We start from the raw sequence: 20248 nt of genomic DNA, 5'->3' as shown, positions 1-20248 counted from the left end.
AAGGAGGTGGCCTGTCCTTCCCCATCACTTTCTCCCGGGAGGCTGTCAGTGCCCCACCTCTGAGCCTGATCCAGGTGCATTCCCTGTGCATGTGTCCCACCCCTGCAGTGTGGGCCTGTGATTCTAGGCCCAGGCTCACTGTGCAGAGCCATTTTCTGTTCTGGTCACCACATTGTCTATGCAGGAGGTGAACTGACATAGGGAGGGAAGACTGAGGCTCGGTGCTTCTAGACCTGGTAAAACCAGGTGCCAAGTGGGGAACAGAGGTCCAGTGATGGGCTTGGGGTCAAAGCTCTGGTGATACCCTCCTGCTCTCCTCAGTGGTGCTGACCCCTGGCTCTGGGGACGAGGCTCCCACACAGCCCAGCCTGCCCCCTGAGGCAGCCCAGGAGGGTGACCTGCACCTGCTGTGGGAGGCCCTGGCCAGGAAGCGTCGCATGAGCCGTGAACCCACGCTGGACTCCATCAGTGAGCTTCCAGAGGAGGATGGCCGCGTGCATCACCTACGGCAGGAGGTGGAGGAGGTGGCCCCTGACCTCTCTGAGGGCTACTCCACAGCTGATGAGCTGGCACGCACTGGAGAGGCTGACCTCTCGCACACCAGCTCTGACGACGAGTCCCGGGCAGGCACACCTTCCCTGGTTACTTACCTCAAGAAGGCTGGACGGCCTGGGGTCTCACCCCTGGTCAGCAAGGTGAGCCTCTGCTTGGCTTGCAAGGGGAGGCCCAGTGTTTTACCCTTGCCACTACCACCCACGTGCTTGTCCCTCCTTCCACAGATTTCTCCACCCGTGCATCATCCATCTACTGCTAAACCCTTTTCCTATAAAGCTGGGGCCAGTCTCTCTGGTGTTCCTTGTTACCCATCAGTCCCCACTAGGGACTGTATAGAGTGATTTCAGGGAGTTGGGCTTGCTTTGTGATAGCAACAAGAGCCAGCAGGTACCTCATACTCCATGAGGCTGGCACAGTTGCCAGGGCCTGAGAGGCAGAATGGATAGCCGTCCGGAGATCAGTGCTGGGCCCTGGTCTTATGTGTCTGGCCTCGGGGCCCCTGTCTCACTGTGATACTGTGCTCTGTGCCCACAGGCCAGGGCCCCAGCACCCTCCTCTGTGGAACCACAGAAGAAGCAGGAGCACCCAGCCCAGGTGCACCCACCACCGATAGGTCTGAGTGCTGAGGATCTGGGCGACCCCTCCATGGACAAGGCAGCAGTGAAGATTCAGGCTGCCTTTAAGGGCTACAAGGTCCGGAAGGAGATGAAGCAGCAGGAAGGACCCGTATTCTCCCACACATTTGGGGACACTGAGGCCCAGGTGGGGGATGCCCTGAGGCTGGAGTGTGTGGTAGCCAGCAAGGCTGATGTGCGAGCATGCTGGCTGAAAGACGGCGTAGAGCTCACTGACGGGCGGCACCACCACATCGACCAGCTCGCGGATGGGACGTGCACCCTTCTGGTCACTGGCCTGGGCCGTGCCGACACTGGTCGCTACACCTGTCAGGTGAGCAACAAGTTTGGCTGTGTGAGCCATAGCGCCTGTGTGGTGGTCAGTGGCACCGAGAGTGAGGCCGAGAGCTCCTCCGGGGGCGAGCTGGACGACGCCTTCCACCGCGCTGCCCGGCGTCTGCACCGGCTCTTCCGCACCAAAGGCCCAGCGGAGGTTTCTGACGAAGAGCTGTTTCTCAGCGCTGACGAGGGTCCCGGGGAGCCAGAGCAGCCTGCGGACTGGCAGACCTACCGCGAGGATGAGAATTTTGTCTGCATCCGTTTCGAGGCCCTGGCCGAAGCTCACAGGGCAGTCACCTGCTTCCGAGAGATGTTCACCACCATGGGCATCGGGGTGGAGATCAGCCTGGTGGAGCAGGGGCCCAGGGGGGTGGAGATGCGCATTGGCAAGGTGGCCCCTGCCCCTGCAGCACCTCCGGAGCCAGTGTCCACTCAGCTGACTTCTGATGCCGGTGAGTCCAACTGCTCCACAGAGTTGGGTCGGGAGCTGGAGTCCAAGGGGGTAGAGGAGGAGTGAGGCCAGCAGTGGCCAGCACCAGCTGAGAGGTCCAGGGGTTACCTGGGCTCCAGCACTCTGCAAGTGCAGCCTCTGAGGTGTAAAAAGTCCCGACTTATTGAACAGAGCTGAATTTGAATCTCAGCTCTGCCTCTTATTAGCTGTGTGCACTTAGGGAAGCCACATAGTCTGTCAGAGCCTCGGCTTTCATGTGGGCAAAATGGGAATGTGAATACTTACTTTCTGGAGAGTTTTATTTATTTTTTCCCAAGGAGTCTTGGAGATATAACCCGTATAGGACAGGCACCCACTTCCACAAGGCACTCCACTTCCATTTCACCCACTGAGTTACTTATCAGCCATGCCACTGTGCCTGAATCTCTGCAGGGACAGGAGGTAGCTGGGATCAGTTACCCTGGCATGCCCAGAAGTTGCTCTCCTACACTCCAGATCCCTACCAGCCCTCAGCCTTCCGCAGTTACTGCTCTTCCCATCCCTGTCTAGCGCTTCATCCCTCTTGCCTCCTGGTGGCCTGGGCAGCAGGAGAGGCTTTTAGAGAGCTGGGGAGAGGGCTAAGCCTAGCAGGGAAGCTTCAGGGTCTGTGTCACGTCAGGTCTGCAGGTGCTCCCACATGGCCTGTTGCCGGGCAGCTCACGCATGTCAGACCACCCAGCTGGTGTGATCGGTGTGTTTGTAGCCACAGGTGTGAGTGGCATGCCCAGGCTAACATGCTACATGCCCCACCTGCTGTTCTAGCCCCCGTGTTCCTGACGGAGCTGCAGAACCAGGAGGTGCAGGATGGGTACCCCGTGAGCTTCGACTGCGTGGTGACGGGCCAACCTGTGCCCAGTGTTCGCTGGTTCAAGGACGGGAAGTTGCTGGAGGAGGATGATCACTACATGATCAATGAGGACCAGCAGGGTGGCCACCAGCTCATCATCACTGCTGTGGTGCCCGCAGACATGGGCGTCTACCGCTGTCTGGCAGAGAACAGCGTGGGCGTCTCCTCCACCAAGGCTGAGCTCCGAGTGGAGCGTGAGTGCACTCTGGGGGTCTGTGTTACCAGGGTGGGGATGAGAGTCTCCTGAGCAGGGCTGGAAGAGTGATCCAGGGCTCTGGTCTCAGACCAGACAGGAGTTAGGGCCTTCAGGTCTTAAGCTGATGGAGACTTCCCTGGAGCCAAGCTCAAGGCCACAGTTCCCCCGGGAGCCCAATGGTGGAGGGTGGAGGTCTCTTGTGTCTGCTGAAGGCGTCCAGGCTGGGGAGACCAGGAAGGTGTGGAAGAGGAGCCAGGGGAGCCCAGCTGCTCAGCCATTGCCTTGGGGCTACTCTGGAGCCCTGGCTATTGTTGCAGGAGCCCTCAGGAGACGCTTGGGCGTGCTGGTAGCTGCTGCCACTGAGTATCAGGACACTTGCTCTTTGTTTAGATTCCTGATGGTGCTCATGGGCCTGGGATCTCCTGGGTGTTGAGGGTTTCTGTTGTTCTAATGAGGTGACTCTTGCAGGGTCCCTGTAGCCTTGGTGGGCAGGCCGGCCAGGAAGACCAAGCTTTGACAGGAAGCCTGGAAAGGGCCCCACCCCATCCACTGGGGATGGCGTGTGACACAGCTGGAGTAGGGTGCCCAGGCTGTGGGCCTCAGGGAACTTCGGCCTGATGGAAACAGAGGTGCTGGCAGGGGCTGTGCCCACCACACCTTGCCCGACATGATCTCACATCTGGCTGCTCCTGAGGTGTCCTTAAGACACCTTCAGCCTAGGCAACAGGACCCTTGGTTGGCTTCTATGAGCTGCCATGGCAGGTTACTCCTGCCCCAGGGAGGCCATGGGTCCTGATTTATAGCCATTGGGTCCACCCCAGCGAGGAGCCTGGGCTTCTGACTGGCCTCTGAAGCAGGTTGTCTTGGGGCCTGACCTCGCCCCAGGCAAACAGGGTCAGAGCTGAGCTGGGCTAGAGGACATGCAGCTGGCGGGTGCCCTGGCCGCAGAGCTGCTGCTGGTGTGTGTGGGGTCGTGGTGGAGGTTCCCCTGCACACAGGCATGCTTGGAGCCGTGGCATAGTGTGCGCTGATGGCTGGTCTCCTTCCAGAGCTGAAAGAGCTCTTCACGTGTTCCTGATTCCGGGCTGCATCAGAGGCATGACCTCGGTCTTTCCCTTTCTTGAGGGCACCGTGTCTGGCCTGATGAAGGCTAGGGTCTCTGCTCTTTCTTGCCTGCTTGGGCTTCGCCACACTTATGCAAGTGCTGCCTGAATGTGAGACATAAAGACCCACATGTGTGCTTTCTTCTGGAAACTTTGTGGTAGCTCTTAAGTTGAGGTCTTTGGTTCCCTTGGAGGGAATTTGTGAGTGTGAGGTAAGGCTCCAAGTTCACTCTTGCTCAACACCATTTGTAAAAGACTATTTTCTTCCATTTTATTATCTAAGAAATCTTGTAAAGTCCCCCAATTTTACCTGAATGTCACTGAGAACGTGGCAAGAAGGGCCAGGGATCTCAGGTCCTTGGCTGAGGCGCAGCTGCCATTCAGCTCCCACTGGCCCCAGGCCCAGGGCCACACCTCCCAACCATCCTGCTGGGGTAGCGTCTCAGCATGGGCACTCTGGGGACTCTTGCTTGGCCCACAGTGGTGGAAGTCCAGCTTGTTGCCCCTTCTTGGCCAGAAATCCAAGTCTCTTTCTCTTGGTTTTGAGGCTTGTGTCTCCAACCTCTCGTGCCCTGGTGGGATGGAACCAGAAGGTTCTGCCACTGTCCCTGTCTGCTGTTCCTGGAGACTCAGGTCATATGACATTTTGTGCTGGGCCTAAGAGGCTTGCAGTTAGTTATGGGTGTGGAAGAATGAGGCTGGGAACAGCAGGAGTGGGCAGGCCCAGGAGGGCGCGTCCCCCTGAAATCCCAGAGTCCTGAGCCTCCTCCACTCACTTTTCCTCCCCAGTGACCAGCACAGACTACGACACTGCCGCAGACGCCACGGAGACCTCATCCTACTTCAGTGCCCAGGGATACCTGTCTAGGTGGGGCCACACAGACAGCAGCCCAGGGCCTCCCGGGAAGTGGTGATCTGGGCTGGGTGGCTTAGATTGACTGTCCCAAGCCTGCAGCTTTCAGTCAGACCCTGGCCGTTTCTGTCCCTCTGCCCCTCCACTCAGCAGACAGGGAACCTCAAACCCATCCGCCTCTGATCTTCACCCCGTGGGCCCTCCCGCCTGGCCCCTCAGCCTGCTCCACTTTATGGCTACCCTCTTATTTGTCTTTTTTGCCAGCCGGGAGCAAGAGGGAACCGAATCAGATGAGGGGCAGCTGCCCCAGGTGGTGGAGGAGCTGAAGGACCTCCAGGTGACCCCTGGTACACGCCTGGCCAAATTTCAGCTCAAGGTGAAAGGTGAGGTGCTGGGGAGTGGGCACCGTAGCTGGAGGGAGGCCAGGAGCTGTCTCCCGTTGGTCACACGTGGGAAGGGCCTGACCAGTGGAGGTCAGGAGGTCATGTGTGCCTGCTGCTGGGCAACAGGAGGCTGCCACCCCATTCCCCACACCAGAGGCTCGCTGGCCTCTGAGCAACCTCTTTTCTGGGCCTTTGTCTGTCTCCCATCGAAAGAGTATAGTGACCATTGAGAATGGTCCTGTGCTGACCACTCTCCTCCATGGGGTAGGCTACCCAGTCCCCAGATTGTACTGGTTCAAAGATGGCCAGCCCCTGTCTGCATCTGCCCACATTCGCATGGCTGACAAGAAGACACTGCACACCCTGGAGATCGTCTCTGTCACCCGGGAGGATGCTGGCCAGTATGCTGCCTATATCAGCAATGCTGTTGGTGCTGCCTACTCATCTGCCCGGCTGCTGGTCCGAGGTGTGTGCCCTGAAGGAGTGAGCAGTGCCACATGTACTGCATGCCAGGCCCCATCAGGCCGGGGCCCAGCCCATTGCCCCTGTGCACAGTGGCACAGATGGCAGAATTGCCCCACAGGAGCGGGTGCCCAGTGGGGCTTGGATGCCCTGAGTGATGGGCAGGCTCTTGGGGGAAGCGGACGAACACTGGGCCCAGCAGACCTGCACAAAGCCCCAGTGGCAGCTCTGACAAGAAAACTCCTGTGTCCTTATTTTCCCAAACGTTCTGAGCACTGAGAGCTGACTCCCAGTTTCACCCACACTGGTCCTGCAGAGAGACTGTTGCTGGGTCCTCCTCTTGCCTCTCAGGGTGCAGCCCCAGCTGCCATCTCCCAGTGCCCGTGTGGTTCCAGGTGGGGCCCCAGACTCCCAGTGGGCACAGGGAGGGTGGGGATGTCACATGGATGTACACTGGAGTGTGAGTTCCTTGGCCTCCCAGCCAAGGTTTCAGGCAGGGTAATGGACCTTTGACCATGGGTGGGGCCATGCCCAGGTCCCCCCACTGGGCAGTAGGACCGGGACCTTCCCACGTGTAGGGAAGCAGGGGAATCTATGCGTGCTGCACATCTGACTCCCTCTGCACTTTTCAGGCCCCGATGAACCAGAAGAGAAGTCTGCATCAGGTGAGATGGCCCTGTGGGCAGATAGAGACTGGGTGGATTGTGGGCGTGAGGCCAGAGTGGACCAGCCCTAGGCCTGGTAGTGGTGGAGGTGCAGGAAGAGGGCTCTCTGGGGCCACAGAGAACTACCTGGGGTTCCCAGAACAAGGACATCAGGACGTGGGAGCTGAAGGAGGGGTGCCAGGTGTCCCCATGGCTGTCCTTGCTCTCCCAGATGTGTGTGAGCAATTGGTGCCACCCCGCATCCTGGAGAGGTTCACCCCCAAGAAAGTGAAGAGGGGCTCCAGCATCACGTTCTCGGTGAAGGTGGAAGGTGGGCATCCTCACTCCCCAGAGAAAGAGCACCCCCAGGGCCCCCATGCCACCCTCCCATGGGTCGCCCATGTCACCCTCCCACAGGCCACCCATGCCACCCTGCATGGCCTCCTGCTCCAACCCTCATATCACTCAGGCCAAGCACCCTCTTCTGGAGGCCCATAGCCAGTGGGGCTGTGTACCCACTGAGCCCTCTCCTGCCCACAGGATGCCCGGCCCCCACCATACACTGGCTCAAAGAGGAGGCCGAGAGAGGCGTGCTGTGGATTGGCCCTAACACCCCAGGCTACACTATGGCCAGCTCTGCCCAGCAGCACAGCCTGGTCCTGCTAGATGTGGGCCGGCAACACCAGGGCACCTACACGTGCATTGCCACCAACGCTGCTGGCCAGGCTCTCTGCTCTGCCAGCCTGCAAGTCTCAGGCCGTGAGTAGGGAGCCTGGGTGTGCTGAGGGACCAGCTTGGGATGTATGGCCTTCACCCACCTGTGATCCTTCTCCTGCAGAACCCAAGAGCAGTCTGGGCCCAGTGGTGCAGGCCAGTTTGGCCTGGAACCTCAGACCTGCCCAGATGGTACACAGATGGCCTGCGGGCCCTGCCCAGAGCCCTCTGTTCAGCCCCTCTGAGGGATGGTGCTTGGAGGGCAAGCCTGTCCCCCAACCCCATGGGTGACCAAGCACTGAGAATGGACAGGGAGGTGGGCTTAGGCACAGACCCTTGCCAGGGCTTCTTAGGGACAGTGCAGGCAGGGCCCCCAGGGTGGTCTAGATGTCCTGGGTAGAGGTCACAGCCCAGGACTCAAGGTGTCGGAGTGCAGGACTGGTCCTGACAGCTCCCCTGGCTCTCTGGACAGTGCCCAAGGAGGAGGAGCAGGAGAAGATGAAGGAGGCTCTCATTTCTACCTTCCTACAGGGGTAAGTGGGCACCCTGACTGACTTACCCAGTGGGCTAGGGTGGTGTAGCCCTGTGGGTGGTCACCCCCTTCCCTGTGCAGCTTTTCCACACTATAAAATGAAGTTTTTATGGACCCCTTCTGGTGTGGAGCCCCTGATTGTGGTGTCCTGGCCCCTAGGCCCCCCTCTATGGGGAGCAGAGTGGTGGGGTCCAAGCTGGGCTTGCAGGACACCCCTCCTCCCCTCAGGACCACCCAAGCCATCTCAGCACAGATGTCAGAGTCTGCTGGTCTCATCGGCCTTGCTGGGCAGAGGAAAGGTATGCCTGGGTTGGGTGCAGGGGAGGCCGCCCTTTGAACCTGAGCAGCCTGGGTTCTGGGCAGGTCCCTGCCCTCTCATGGCTAGCTCCCAGCTCTGGTTGTAGTCAGAGCTGTTTCTAACCTCTGTGGTCAGGGGGCCCATGCCCAGTGGGCTATGTGGAGGTTTGGGTTCCAGATGTTAAGAAGAGCCACAAAGTCACCTCAGCCCCAACAGCCCCAATCCCACCTCAAGCCTGATGCCAGGCTGGATCCTGCCCAGCCCTGTCCTCAGCTCCCTCACCATCTGCCTGCAGCCCTGCCTGCCACCTGCTGCCCCTTAGCTGTGCTTGCCGTTCTCTGGCCACTTGCTGCCTCTTCTGTTCAAACTTGTTCCCTTCATTCTCATCCCTGCTCTGCATCCTGCTGACCCCACTGGTCTCTTCCTGCTGGCACCACCTCATGGTCTCCCTGCCAGGGCCTGGTCTCCTGCTCACCATCATCCCCTAGGGGAATTGCGGTGAACTTTTGGGGGAAGCATGACCACACAGTGTTGTGTTTGCTCCTCCAGGGGAGGCCCTGGTGGCTGAGGAGGCCCACGGCCGCCTGTCCCTCGCTGAGGTGGGCACGGAGGAATTCCTACAGAAACTCACCTCCCAGATCACTGAGATGGTGTCGGCCAAGATCACACAGGGTGAGGGGGCCAGGATGGGCATCCAGGGTCCCCAGGGGAGGCTGGGACCCTGTGTCCTCACATGGGGCCTGGCCAGGACTCTGTGCCTGGGAGCCCTGGAGACTGGCTGGTGGTAGGCAGTAGGGGGACAGCCTTCCAGGGACATCACAACCCTTGTGTTCGCCCAGCCAAGCTGCAGGTGCCTGGAGGTGACAGTGATGAGGAGTCCAAGACTCCGTCCGCCTCCCCCCGGCATGGCCGGTCGCGGCCCTCCTCCAGCGTCCAGGAGTCATCCTCGGAGTCAGAGGACGGGGACTCCCGAGGAGAGGTGAGTTGGCTGGAACCCTTGGGAGCAGGGCTTGGGGCCTAACCTGCTGAAGAGACAATGTGGGGCTGCAAGGGCCGGGTGCCACCAAGGGAGGGGCATCACCCCCAGAGACACCAAGGGACACCAGAGGTTGGAGCAGAGGGCAGGGTCTCTGCACGTGGGTTCCTGCAGAGCACTACCTCTGATGTCACTCTCACTGCCATCTGTGGAGAGTGTGCCTCTGTCTCCAGAGCCCCACCACCTCTTGGGTTGCAGGGGGCAGTGGGCAGCAAGGCGCTGTGAGCAACCACAGTCTAGGCGCCCATCCACGTGGGCAGGAGCCAGCACCTGTGCAGAGTGACCCTGGGGGCTCCTCCCCTGTGGCCCTGGATTGGGTACCTCCTCGGCCCCTGGACTCAGCACCCTCCCCTCTGTGCTCTTGGGGGTTTTAGGGGATTGGGAGAACCTCTCCCTCCTCAGAGGTGGGGGGCCATGGGGGGCCTTGGCAGGCCTCGCCCCTCTGGCCCCGGGACTTAGGCCCCTTTCTCTTTATCAGATCTTTGATATCTACGTGGCCACGGCCGACTACCTGCCCCTGGGGGCCGAGCAGGATGCCATCACACTGCGGGAAGGCCAGTATGTGGAGGTCTTGGACTCAGCCCACCCGCTGCGCTGGCTTGTGCGCACCAAGCCCACCAAGTCCAGCCCCTCCAGGCAAGGCTGGGTGTCACCAGCCTACCTGGACAAGAGGCTCAAGGTATGGTAGTCTGGAGCTGGGGGAGGGTGCCAAGGCCCTGGGATCCTGGCCCTTGGCCAGAGAACCCTGGCAGTAAGGGACAGGAGCCCGGTGGCCACAGAGGAGGTGGAACAAACTGGTGCCCTGGGACAAACTCCTGTCTCTCAACAGCTGTCTCCTGAGTGGGGGCCCAGTGAGGCCCCCGAATTCCCCGAGGCCGTGTCCGAGGATGAGTACAAGACCAGGCTGAGGTATGTATTGGGGAGGGCCGAGGGTGGAGCCACAGCTGGCTGCTGGGCCTCAAGGGCCAGCTGGGGTTCTGCCCTCCTTCTTCATGGGGGACCTGTGCTTGCTGAAGCTGTGTGAGCCTCCTTAGGTCACGGTCCTGCCCCTGGTTTCTGCAGCTGTGCCCTCCCAGAGTCTCGTGCGGGAGGACTTCTTGGGGAAGAGGTGGTACCCTTGCTCTACCACCTACCCTTTCTGAAGCTGGGTGACAGGCTTCTGATCACAGGCACCCCGTTTAACTGCAGTGCGAGGGAGCAAGCTCTCCATGTGTCCCTAATCCCCATGTGGAGAGTAGGGACAGTGGGAGCAGGGCAGCTGCTGGGCCCCCCTGATGCCACCCTTCTGCCAGCTCTGTCATCCAGGAGCTGCTGAGCTCAGAGCAGACCTTCGTGGGTGAGCTTCAGTTCCTCCAAAGCCACTACATACAACAACTGGACCGTGCTCCCCGAGCGCCAGCAGCCGTAGCCAGCCAGAAGGCAGTCATTTTTCGCAATGTGCAGGACATCAGTCGCTTCCACAGCAGGTAGGCAAGGCCACACACATGCATGTGAGGTGCATGCACAGCTGTGGGTCAGGCCTCGTGGAGGGTGACACGCAGCAGCTGGGGTAGGAGCTCGATTTACCCATGGGCACATCCCACTTGTGTGATGCCCCAGTGACAGATGCTCGCCATATGGATTGAAGGCTGCAGAATTCCTGCCACCCATGAGCACTAACACAGGCCCATGTGCATGCACATGAATGCACACGGGCACACAGGAAGTCCCATGTGCACACCACATATGCTCACGCACCCAGCCTCAAATGTGCATGCACATGTGCTTGATATGCATGTGCACATAGTGTACATGTGTGCACACATACATATGTGAATCCTGTACAAAAAATATGCATACATGCTGGATACACATAGATATATGCACTCACAAGCATGCTGATCTCTATGCATGTGCACTCTTTCACACTCACACAGGCATTTGAGTGCACGTGTGTGCCATATGGACATCCACACACACACATTCAGGCAAACACATGCACACATACTATACACACATGCCACACATGCATGGCTACATCTGCACACTTGTGTATACATGCACAGTCACATGAATGCACACATGCACCCACACACATGCACATGTACATGCATGTACCCACGTACACATGCACACATACTACACATCTGCACACTCGTGGGCAAGTGTACATACCCATGCACTTCTGTACGTGCCCACGTGTCTGCACACCCAGCTTAGTATACTCAATCTCACAGGCCCAGAACCCACTCCTGGGCAAGAACCATAGCCTCTCAAGGAGAGGGCCCAGGACTGGGCTGTGAGCTGTGCCTGACCCTGTCCCTGACCCTGTCCCTCTCTGTGGCAGCTTCTTGCAGGACCTGCAGCGCTGTGACACAGATGATGATGTGGCCATGTGCTTCATCAAGAACCAGGAAGCCTTTGAGAAGTACCTGGAGTTCCTGGTGGGCCGTGTGCAGGCAGAGTCCGTGGTTGTCAGCATGCCCGTCCAGGAGTTCTACAAGGTGCCCGTGCCTGGTTCCATGGCGTTGGCCACCGGGCCCCTCCCTGGCTGCTCCCAGGCCTAGTGCTAGCCTTGACTCCCACCAGAAAACTCACTGACCTGAAAGTCCCCTGAGGCTTAGCCCTTAGCTCATGGCCTTAGTTCATATTCCCTTATCTCTCCCCTCAGTCCCCAGGGCCCCTTGAGCCTTGTAGCTCTGTGCTCCTGGGCTGGCCACTTCACTGCCCAAGTCCTGTGCTTGCCACCAGCTAGATGGTAACACAGCCATTACCCAGGTTCAGGGCCAGGTGTGAGAGTACCCCTGGGATGTCCTATACTGTCAGGATGCCCTCACTGGGGCTGTGCCTTCTTGCCCGAAACCCGCCCTGCGGTGCCTACAGAAATGCGCTGAGGAGATGCTGTCTGCTGGGGACCCCTCGCAGCCACCCCCACCCCCACTGCAGCACTACCTGGAGCAGCCGGTGGAGCGGGTGCAGAAGTACCAGGCTCTGCTCAAGGTGGGCAGCCCTGTCCTGCCCCAGCCCTGAATGTCCAGGCCGGGCCTCGGGGCTGAAGCGGTCTGGGTCCTGACCCTTGGTCCATCTCAGGAGCTGATCCGCAACAAGGCCCGGAACCGGCAGAACTGCGCCCTTCTGGAGCAGGCCTACGCAGTCGTGTCGGCGCTGCCCCAGCGTGCCGAGAACAAGCTGCACGTGTCCCTCATGGAGAACTACCCTGGCACCCTGGAGGCCCTGGGGGAGCCCATCCGCCAGGTGGGGGGACTTGCGTCTGCTGCCATGTGGTTGGGTGTGGCTTTGGTGGATGCTGGGCTCATAGATGACCCTGGGGTCTGCGCCCAGGGATGGGCCAGGCAACCACAGTCCAACCGCATCTACTCACACCCCAGGGCCACTTCATTGTGTGGGAGGGCGCACCAGGGGCCCGCATGCCTTGGAAGGGCCACAATCGCCACGTCTTCCTGTTCCGGAACCACCTGGTGATCTGCAAGCCCCGACGAGACTCGCGCACCGACACCTTCAGCTATGTGTTCCGGAATATGATGAAGGTCTGTGGTGCCAGGAGCTGGGGGTGTCATGCAGGCCGGTAGAGGTTTCCCTGTTCCTGGGCTCCAGGGTGGCCACTGGAGCAGAACTTGCCATTGTTCTGGGGTGACCTGGGCATGGTCCTACTGGACCCTGTCTGTCTGGGGATGCTTAGCTCTGTCCTCCCACTAATGTTGCACCCCTCAACAGCTAAGCAGCATCGACCTGAATGACCAGGTGGAAGGGGACGACCGTGCCTTCGAGGTGTGGCATGAACGGGAGGACTCTGTGCGCAAGTACCTGCTGCAGGCGCGCACAGTCATCATCAAGCACTCCTGGGTGAAGGAGATCAGCGGCATCCAACAGCGCCTGGCCCTGCCTGTGTGGCGTGAGTGTCCCTGGTGCTGTGCTGGGGTGGGGACCTGAACATCACTTAGATGCCCAGCTGGCTGCACCCATGCCAGGCACGTGGGCATGGGTTGCTTTCTGCACTGGTGTCTTGGTTCTCCCCTTGGTCAGATCTAGCTGAGGGAGCGGTGGCTTTGGCCTCCCAGGGAGCCCCAGAGCAGGAGTTGAGCTGACCCTGACCCAAATGGGGGACACAAAGGGATGTAGTGGGGACACGGCATAGCTCCAGACTTGGGGCATCTGACCAGGTCATGTTTGGGTGTGATGGTCTTGCACCCTGGTCTGTCCCTGCCTCGTGCAGCCACACCCAGCTTAGCCAGTAACCAGGCCCTTGGATATGGGGCCACTGCTGTTGTTGGGGGCAACTTGTCAGGATGCACCCAGGGGACATAGGCCTGACATCCCACCCTCAGAGTCCTCAGACCCCCACGTGTGTCCTCAGGTCCACCGGAATTTGAAGAGGAACTGGCTGACTGCACGGCTGAGCTGGGGGAAACAGTAAAGCTGGCTTGCCGCGTGACTGGCACACCAAAACCCACTGTCAGCTGGTACAAAGGTACCTGCCAGGGCCTACAGACTGACCCTTCACAGGAACCCCCACCAGGGGTGGGCTGCACAGGGGCTGAGGACAGCATGGGGTCTGGTCAGTGGGCTGGGCATGGGGAACAAGAGACAATCCAGGCCTGTTCAAGGGCAAACATCCTGGGGATGGACAGTGAACAGGTAAGTCAGGTGGTGCCATGGCCACCCGGGGGAATGAGCAGGGTGAGGAGTCAGCACAGGGCCGAGACAGACGTGCCTGAGGGCAGCCGAGAGAGCACCAGGACCACAGAGGAGGCCACAAGCAGGCACCTGGGTGCAGGAGAGGCCTGTGAGCTTAATGGGCCAGGAAGGGTGCTTATCACACTGCACCTTCAGGGTCACGGAGCACAGGCCTTACGTGGCTCAGGGATGGGAGCTGCCAAGGTCAAGGGAGGTCAGGTGTCTCCCAGGCCCGTCTCACTTGACACTGCCACAGGCTTGGGGTCCCAAGACCACTCTCACTTCTGACGTCCAGTTCACTGGTCCCCAAGGTTACCTTCAGGTTCAGTGATTCACCAGAAGGTTTTGGAGTTCAGAGCTATTATGCTCAGGGTTAGGGTTTACTTCAGCATAAAGACAAGACTGCAGCCCCTGAGAAAAAAGAAGAGCACTTTGGGAGGGTCCAGTGTCACTACTTATGAGCTGCCAGCCGTCCGCTCCCAATGCAGCGAGGAAGAGCATCTTCTCCTCCCAGTGACACCTGAGAACACAAACAGACCTATGCCAACCAGGAGGCTTAATGAGACTTGACATCAGCATTTGTCACTGGGACTCTGTCAGACCTGCATGGCTGACCGCTCATGTAGCTGACCTCAGGCTCTAGTCCTCCTGAAGTCAAGATGAATGGCCTGAAGCCCACTATGAATCTCACGTTAGCATAGAAGACAGCATGGAGCTCCACTAGGAAGCTCATTGTTAGTGTAGACGCCAGTGTGGCCTGGGTCATCCATCAGGAATCTCCTCATTGGTGTAGATGCCAGTGTGGCCCAGGAATCCCGTTGTTGCCATAGACACCAGCGTGGCCCTAGTCATCCACTGGGAATCTCATCAAAGGTGTAGACACCAGCATGGCCCAGGTCACCCACAGGAATTTTGTCATTGGCGTAGATGCCAGCATGGCCTGGGTCACCTACTAGGAATCATGTTGGCGTAGATGCTGGCTTGGCCTAGAGCATTCATCGGGAATCTCATTATTGTTAGAGATGCCAGCATTGCCCTGGTCACCCACCAGGAATCTCATCATTGGCATAGATGCCATCGTGGCCTGGAGCATCCTCCAGGAATCTGTTCATTGGTGTAGACACAGCATGGCCTGGGTCACCTACTAGGAATCTCGTCGTTGGCATAGACACTGGCATGGCCTGGGTCACCTACTAGAAATCTCCTCAATGACATAGACACAGAATGGCCTGAGAATCCCCCCAGGAATCTCATTGTTGGCATAGATGCCAGTGTGGCCCAGGTCACCTACTAAGAATCTCCTCATTGACATAGATGCCAGCGTGGCCCGGGTCACCCACCAGGAATCTGCCAGTTGGTGTAGAGGCTAGCATGGCCCAGAGCCTTCTCTATGAATGCCATTGTAAAATAGAGTGTCCAGTCTGGCCCTGAGCCACAAACCTGTAGGCTAGCTGATCTGTTGTGGCCCAAGGTTCCAGAAAATCCGAGGCTCTTCCCTGGCAGACTGTTCTCGGGTCCTGAGGCACCTTGCTGGTGCTAGGGATCAACATGATTCCTTTGGGCAGCATGGAGCGTTGACTACATGGAAACCCCATGGTGTTGTGAGCAGCAGGGGGCATAGTTCAGATCTGTCATCTGTCACCTTGGGTGTAAGTGCCAAGGGCCTGCTTAGGGACATGGCATCATGTTGGTGGTGGCCATGGTTGCATCCTGGATGCATTTTGAAGGCAGAGCCAGCCAGATTTGCTGATGGGTTGCATGGGGTGTGTGGAAGAGAGATGGGATCCAGGAAGCAGCACAGGGGGTTGTGGACAGCAGAGGCCACTGGTCCTATTCACAGAGGTGGAGCAGACCCACAGGGAGGCAGGCCGGTACATTCTGAGCTGGGCAGGGAGGAAAGAAACCCAGATTTGTGAGGTTTTGAAGAATCCAGGTGCCCATAGGGCTCCAGGTGGTTATGGAGGGGATAGCTTGAGAATAAATCTAGAGCTTAGGAGAGATGTCTGGCTGGAGGTGAGAGATGGCAGGCGGGTCCTTGGCATACAGTGTGTCTGAAACTATAGGTCAGATCTAGTGCACAGCCCCCAAAACAATCCCAGCAGCTCAGGAGACTGAGGCAGGAGGATGCAAGTTCAAAGCAGCCTCAGAAACCTAGCGAGGCCCTAAGCAACTTAGTAAGACCCTGTCTCTAAATAAAATGTAGAAAGGGCTGGGGATGTGATTCAGGCCCTTGGGTTCAATCCCTGGTGCCAGAGAGAGAGAGAGACTGAGACTGTAGTCAGTTTGAATGTGGAATGAGCGTGAAGAGATGAGGTTCCGGCTTCAAGGCTTGGGATCTGGGATTCACAGAGTCAGAGAGGTGAGGAACATAAGTGAAGAGCCGGCGAGCCAGAGAGATGGGAGGGATCCCAGGAAGCCAGCAAGGAAGGGCAGCCAGGCAGAGAGGGCCCAGGAGTGCCCAGAGCTCTGGCCAGCCCCCAAAACAATGAATGAGTCCAGCTTCCCTTTCCTGGGTGATGAGGCTGGCGAGCTGCCGTGTCAGTGTCAGTTTAGCTAGACCATGCAAACCCAAGCCCATGAGTGGAGACCCCTGGACCCAGATTCTCATGGAGTCAGCTGCCTTGCATCAGGGAGTGGAGTCGAGAGTGGAGCCCACCCTGCCTTTGGGGGACGTTCACTCATTCACAAAGCTCTCTTCCTTTTGATGAATGCGGCTGGGAAGCCCTTATCTCTTGTTCCTCAGGGAGTCCAATTGGCCTATCCCTGAGTGGAAGATCACAAGGCCTCACTGGATTGGGCATCTTGTTTCCTCCAAAGCCCCACTGCATGCTGATTTTCAAAAGTGGTGTCTGACAGCCATGTCTGGAAGGGGATAAGTCCCAGACCCAGGGGACGCCTCACTCATCAAGGACTCTAGCCTCAAAACCGTCTGTCTCAGGAACGTGCGACATGTCTTGGTTCATTTCCTGAGGTGGCCAACAAGACACCTGAGTCTGGGTTACTTATAAAGTGAAGAGATTGTTTGCAGATTGAAAGTCCAAAGGGCATGGTGCCATCTGGTGGGGTTCCCCTTGGTGGCCTCATGACTTCTTGGGAGTCTTGCTAGGGGGAAGGAGCAGTTGCAGTGACAGAGAGGGGCTCAGGACCAGGCTGGCTTTTATAGCAGCTTGCTGACCTCTGGAGACCAGCACCCATGCCTTCCCAAGTCAGTGCCCTCAGTGACTGAATTCACTTCTGCTGGGCCCCACCTTTCAGGAGGGGAGCGCTCCCAGGGCACCCCATTCGGAGCCACCCCATCCGGAGCTGCTGGGCTTGCACGACCTATGTATGTGCCTACCACCTGGGGCCATGGGGGCAGCAAGTGGATAGAGCTGGTGGTGATCACTCTAGCGGCCAGCTCCCTTTGGCCATTTCTGCTGGCCATACAAGGACATCAAGTGGCGATTCATCTTCTCATTACCTTGGCTGCCTCTGTGCTATACCAAGGCCTGGCACTTCCTCTGCCAGCCACACAAAGGCTGGGAAGTTGGTGTGTGGTGTCCACGCTCTACTGCCAGGTCTTTGCGTGGATCTGTCCCAGCTTAGCTGGTTAACTGTCAAACTAAATGGCCATGCCACTTGCAGCAGCCCCTGGGTCAACAAGGGCACATTGCACTAGCCAGAAGAGTGGCCTCAGGAAGACCAGCAGGATGCCTGGCTCCCCCTGAGCAGAAGGCTGGTGCTAAGGGTCCACCATGTGTGAACTCAGAGTCACACGCAGTTTCAGGCCAGAGTTCAGATGCAGACATTATCGCCATGGCACCCAGAGGTCCCTGTCCACAACTGGGTGTCCTGGTGCCTGTGTCCAGCAGAGCCATGGAAATCTGAGTTCCTTCTCAAAGCCCCCTGCAGATTGGATGGGTAGAAGGGCCCTCCATCCCTCTGCACGCTGTGATGAGGGACCAGGTGTGGGTGGGAGGGAAGGGGTGTTAGGCAGTGGATTATGTAGCTGTAGGCTTGGTGGGATTGAGTGAGGATGGGCCCATAGCCAGGGAGCTGGGCATGATCAGCACATGGGAGGTCTGCAGGGAGTCACACTGGGGCGGTGGGGCGACCACGGACTTAGCTGTCCATGTGGATGTCTTCTGTCAGGTTCAGGTCTCTCCACCTGGCCCTGCATCTAGCTAATGTCCAAGGTGGACATAGAGACACAGAGACAGAGGTCTGGGCCACACCCTCTGTGGAGAGAGGGGAGAGAGAGAAAGAAAGAGAAACAGAGACAGACCCAGAGAGGTGCAGGCCAGCCCCAGCCTCTCATCCACCAGGGCAGGCTTACAAGGTCCCTGCCCCGACGACAGCCCTCACGCCTCCTTTCTAGATGGGAAGCCAGTGGAAGTGGATCCTCACCACATCCTCATCGAAGACCCAGATGGCTCCTGCACCCTTATCCTGGACAACCTGACTGGGGTCGACTCTGGCCAGTACATGTGCTTTGCGGCCAGCGCCGCTGGCAGTGCCAGCACCCTGGGAAAGATCCTGGTGCAAGGTGAGCCTGGAGGCCTGTGGGGCAGGGAGACACCCTGACCAAGCCCACCACGTGGCTCTGGTGGATGGGTGGAAGGGCCCTCCATCCATCTGCTTGCTGTGATGAGGGACTGGGTGTGAGTGGGAGGGAAGGGCAGGCAGGCAGGCATGTGGAGGTGGAAGCCCTATGTGGTCATGGGCTCACTTAGGGCTCAGGAAGGAACGTGGGGACTCGGACACCCCCAGCTCCATCAGAGTGGCTCCCTGTCTCTCTCCACCCTGCAGTCCCCCCACGGTTTGTGAACAAGGTCCGGGCCTCGCCCTTTGTGGAGGGAGAGGATGCCCAGCTCACCTGCACCATCGAAGGCGCCCCACACCCTCAGATCAGGTGGGCCAGCACATGGTGGGGCACCAGGGGAGGGGCTTCAGGCTCCTGTCTGCAATACAAGGGTTGTGCAGCTTATGGGGCTGGGCACAGTGACTGTCTGATCACTGAAGAGTGGGCATTGTGGGGCTGAGACCCAATGGGCATGGGGCCTCTGCCACAAGAAAGCATGGCCAAGCTGGATGTGGGCATCCAGAGGGTGGGTTCACCAAGGACTGTAGAATCTGGGCCAGGGCAGCAGGTCTGCAGTACAGGAATGTCACACCCTGCCTCATGGACTCTTGGGATGGGTTCTAGGTGGTACAAAGATGGGGCCCTGCTGACTGCGGGCAACAAGTACCAGATGCTGAGTGAGCCCCGCAGCGGCCTGCTGGTGCTTGTGGTCAGAGCAGCTGGCAAGGATGACCTGGGACACTATGAATGCGAGGTAAGATGGGTGGGCAAGGGGCCTCATGGCCAGCTGTCCACTGGGGCTTGACAAGGGAAGGGCCTGGGCCCTTGGCACAGGCCCGGGGACACCAGGCCACTGTCACCCATCATCCCCAACCCACCACACCGTGCCTGGCCTTGCTTCTCTTCCACAGGAGGCTGAGCCCTGCCACCTGACATTGTTCCCACCCTCTCAAAGAAGCCCTTTGTTTTTTGCCTTTCTAGGGAACCCAGTGCTGACCTCAACTTTCATCCATTTATGTAAAAAGTAGTGTTAGTTTCTACCTTTGCCTGGTGTCACATAGGTGGGACCCTACAAAGGGAAGAGCTGCCCTGTCCCTGTTCACTGTCCAGAGGCCCAAGGCTGGGGCTCCTGAAGGCAAGGCCCAGTCTGAGCCTCTGGTCTTCAGGGCCTGTCCTGGCACACAGTGACATTGAGCAGGTGTGTGTCCGCTACAGGGCCCCTGAGAGCCCCAGGCTCCAGTCTCTGGCTCTTGTCTAGAGGCCAGCCTCCTGCATGTGGGCCCCACATGCAAGTTCCAGGAGGCAGGGAGACCCAGCCAGCTCTGCACTTCAGGGGCTCAGAGCCACACACGGCCAGCAGCCATCTGCACAGTGCAAGATGCCTGGGCAAGGCCCTGGCTGGGAGCCCTGTCCCCTTTGGGGGACACAGTCTCAGTGGGGACCTGAAACTAAAGACCACCAGAGTGGACGAGAGACAGCTAGGTCCCTTGAGGATAGGGGTCCTGAGTGGTTTCTGTCCATCTTGCAGCTGGTGAACCGGCTTGGCTCCACTCGTGGTGGTGGGGAGCTATACATGCAGAGCCCTGTGCTGCCGGCCCGGGAGCAGCGCCACAGGGAGCAGACTGTGGCTGCCGTAGAAGGTAGGTGCCACCAAGCCTGTTGCCCATGCTGCCTAGGTGGGTCCTCAGGCTTGAGCCTTTTGTCACAGCTGCACAGCCAGCCAGGACTGGGGGCAGCAGACCTACCATGTCTCAGAGCAGGTGCACTTCCTGCGGGGGTGGCTGGGCAGGCATCTTGGGCGGATGACCTGGCGAGAAGAGGAGGCTGTGGGGAGGAGCCCAGAGGCTGCAGGCCACCTGGTCTCAGCACCTGTGGGGCAGGTGGAGGTGGCCAAGAACCCGGAGTGAGCGCTGGAGAGGCTGCTCTGTGGTGGGGAAGTGTGAGCCC

At 58.9% G+C, this 20248-nt stretch overlaps 1 protein-coding gene across 2 annotated transcripts in view; it reads left to right on the top strand.

The window, feature by feature from the left end:
- The window catches only part of Obscn (obscurin, cytoskeletal calmodulin and titin-interacting RhoGEF), a gene marked incomplete at its 3' end in the record, with an annotated part of 105636 nt that extends 85695 nt beyond the window's left edge, over positions 1 to 19941 (top strand). For both annotated transcript variants that reach the window (XM_046448432.2, XM_058580626.1), the window contains 26 exon segments: positions 322 to 695; positions 1090 to 1960; positions 2761 to 3039; positions 4934 to 5012; positions 5262 to 5380; positions 5649 to 5846; positions 6475 to 6507; positions 6719 to 6817; positions 7027 to 7245; positions 7673 to 7733; positions 7961 to 8031; positions 8580 to 8702; positions 8870 to 9009; positions 9545 to 9745; positions 9896 to 9975; positions 10359 to 10532; positions 11393 to 11549; positions 11929 to 12045; positions 12136 to 12300; positions 12435 to 12593; positions 12781 to 12958; positions 13421 to 13534; positions 18098 to 18265; positions 18529 to 18631; positions 18926 to 19055; positions 19830 to 19941. In XM_046448432.2, the coding sequence (XP_046304388.1) occupies positions 322 to 695; positions 1090 to 1960; positions 2761 to 3039; positions 4934 to 5012; positions 5262 to 5380; positions 5649 to 5846; positions 6475 to 6507; positions 6719 to 6817; positions 7027 to 7245; positions 7673 to 7733; positions 7961 to 8031; positions 8580 to 8702; positions 8870 to 9009; positions 9545 to 9745; positions 9896 to 9975; positions 10359 to 10532; positions 11393 to 11549; positions 11929 to 12045; positions 12136 to 12300; positions 12435 to 12593; positions 12781 to 12958; positions 13421 to 13534; positions 18098 to 18265; positions 18529 to 18631; positions 18926 to 19055; positions 19830 to 19941 (4524 nt within the window).
- Positions 19942 to 20248: the final 307 nt, after the last annotated feature.

Source organism: Marmota monax, unplaced genomic scaffold (assembly GCF_021218885.2).
Source record: "Marmota monax isolate L192 unplaced genomic scaffold, Marmota_monax_Labrador192_F-V1.1 WCK01_AAM20220418_F8-fsc00327, whole genome shotgun sequence".
NCBI classification, from domain to species: Eukaryota; Metazoa; Chordata; class Mammalia; order Rodentia; family Sciuridae; genus Marmota; species Marmota monax.
This window is presented reverse-complemented; position numbering and strand designations above follow the sequence as displayed.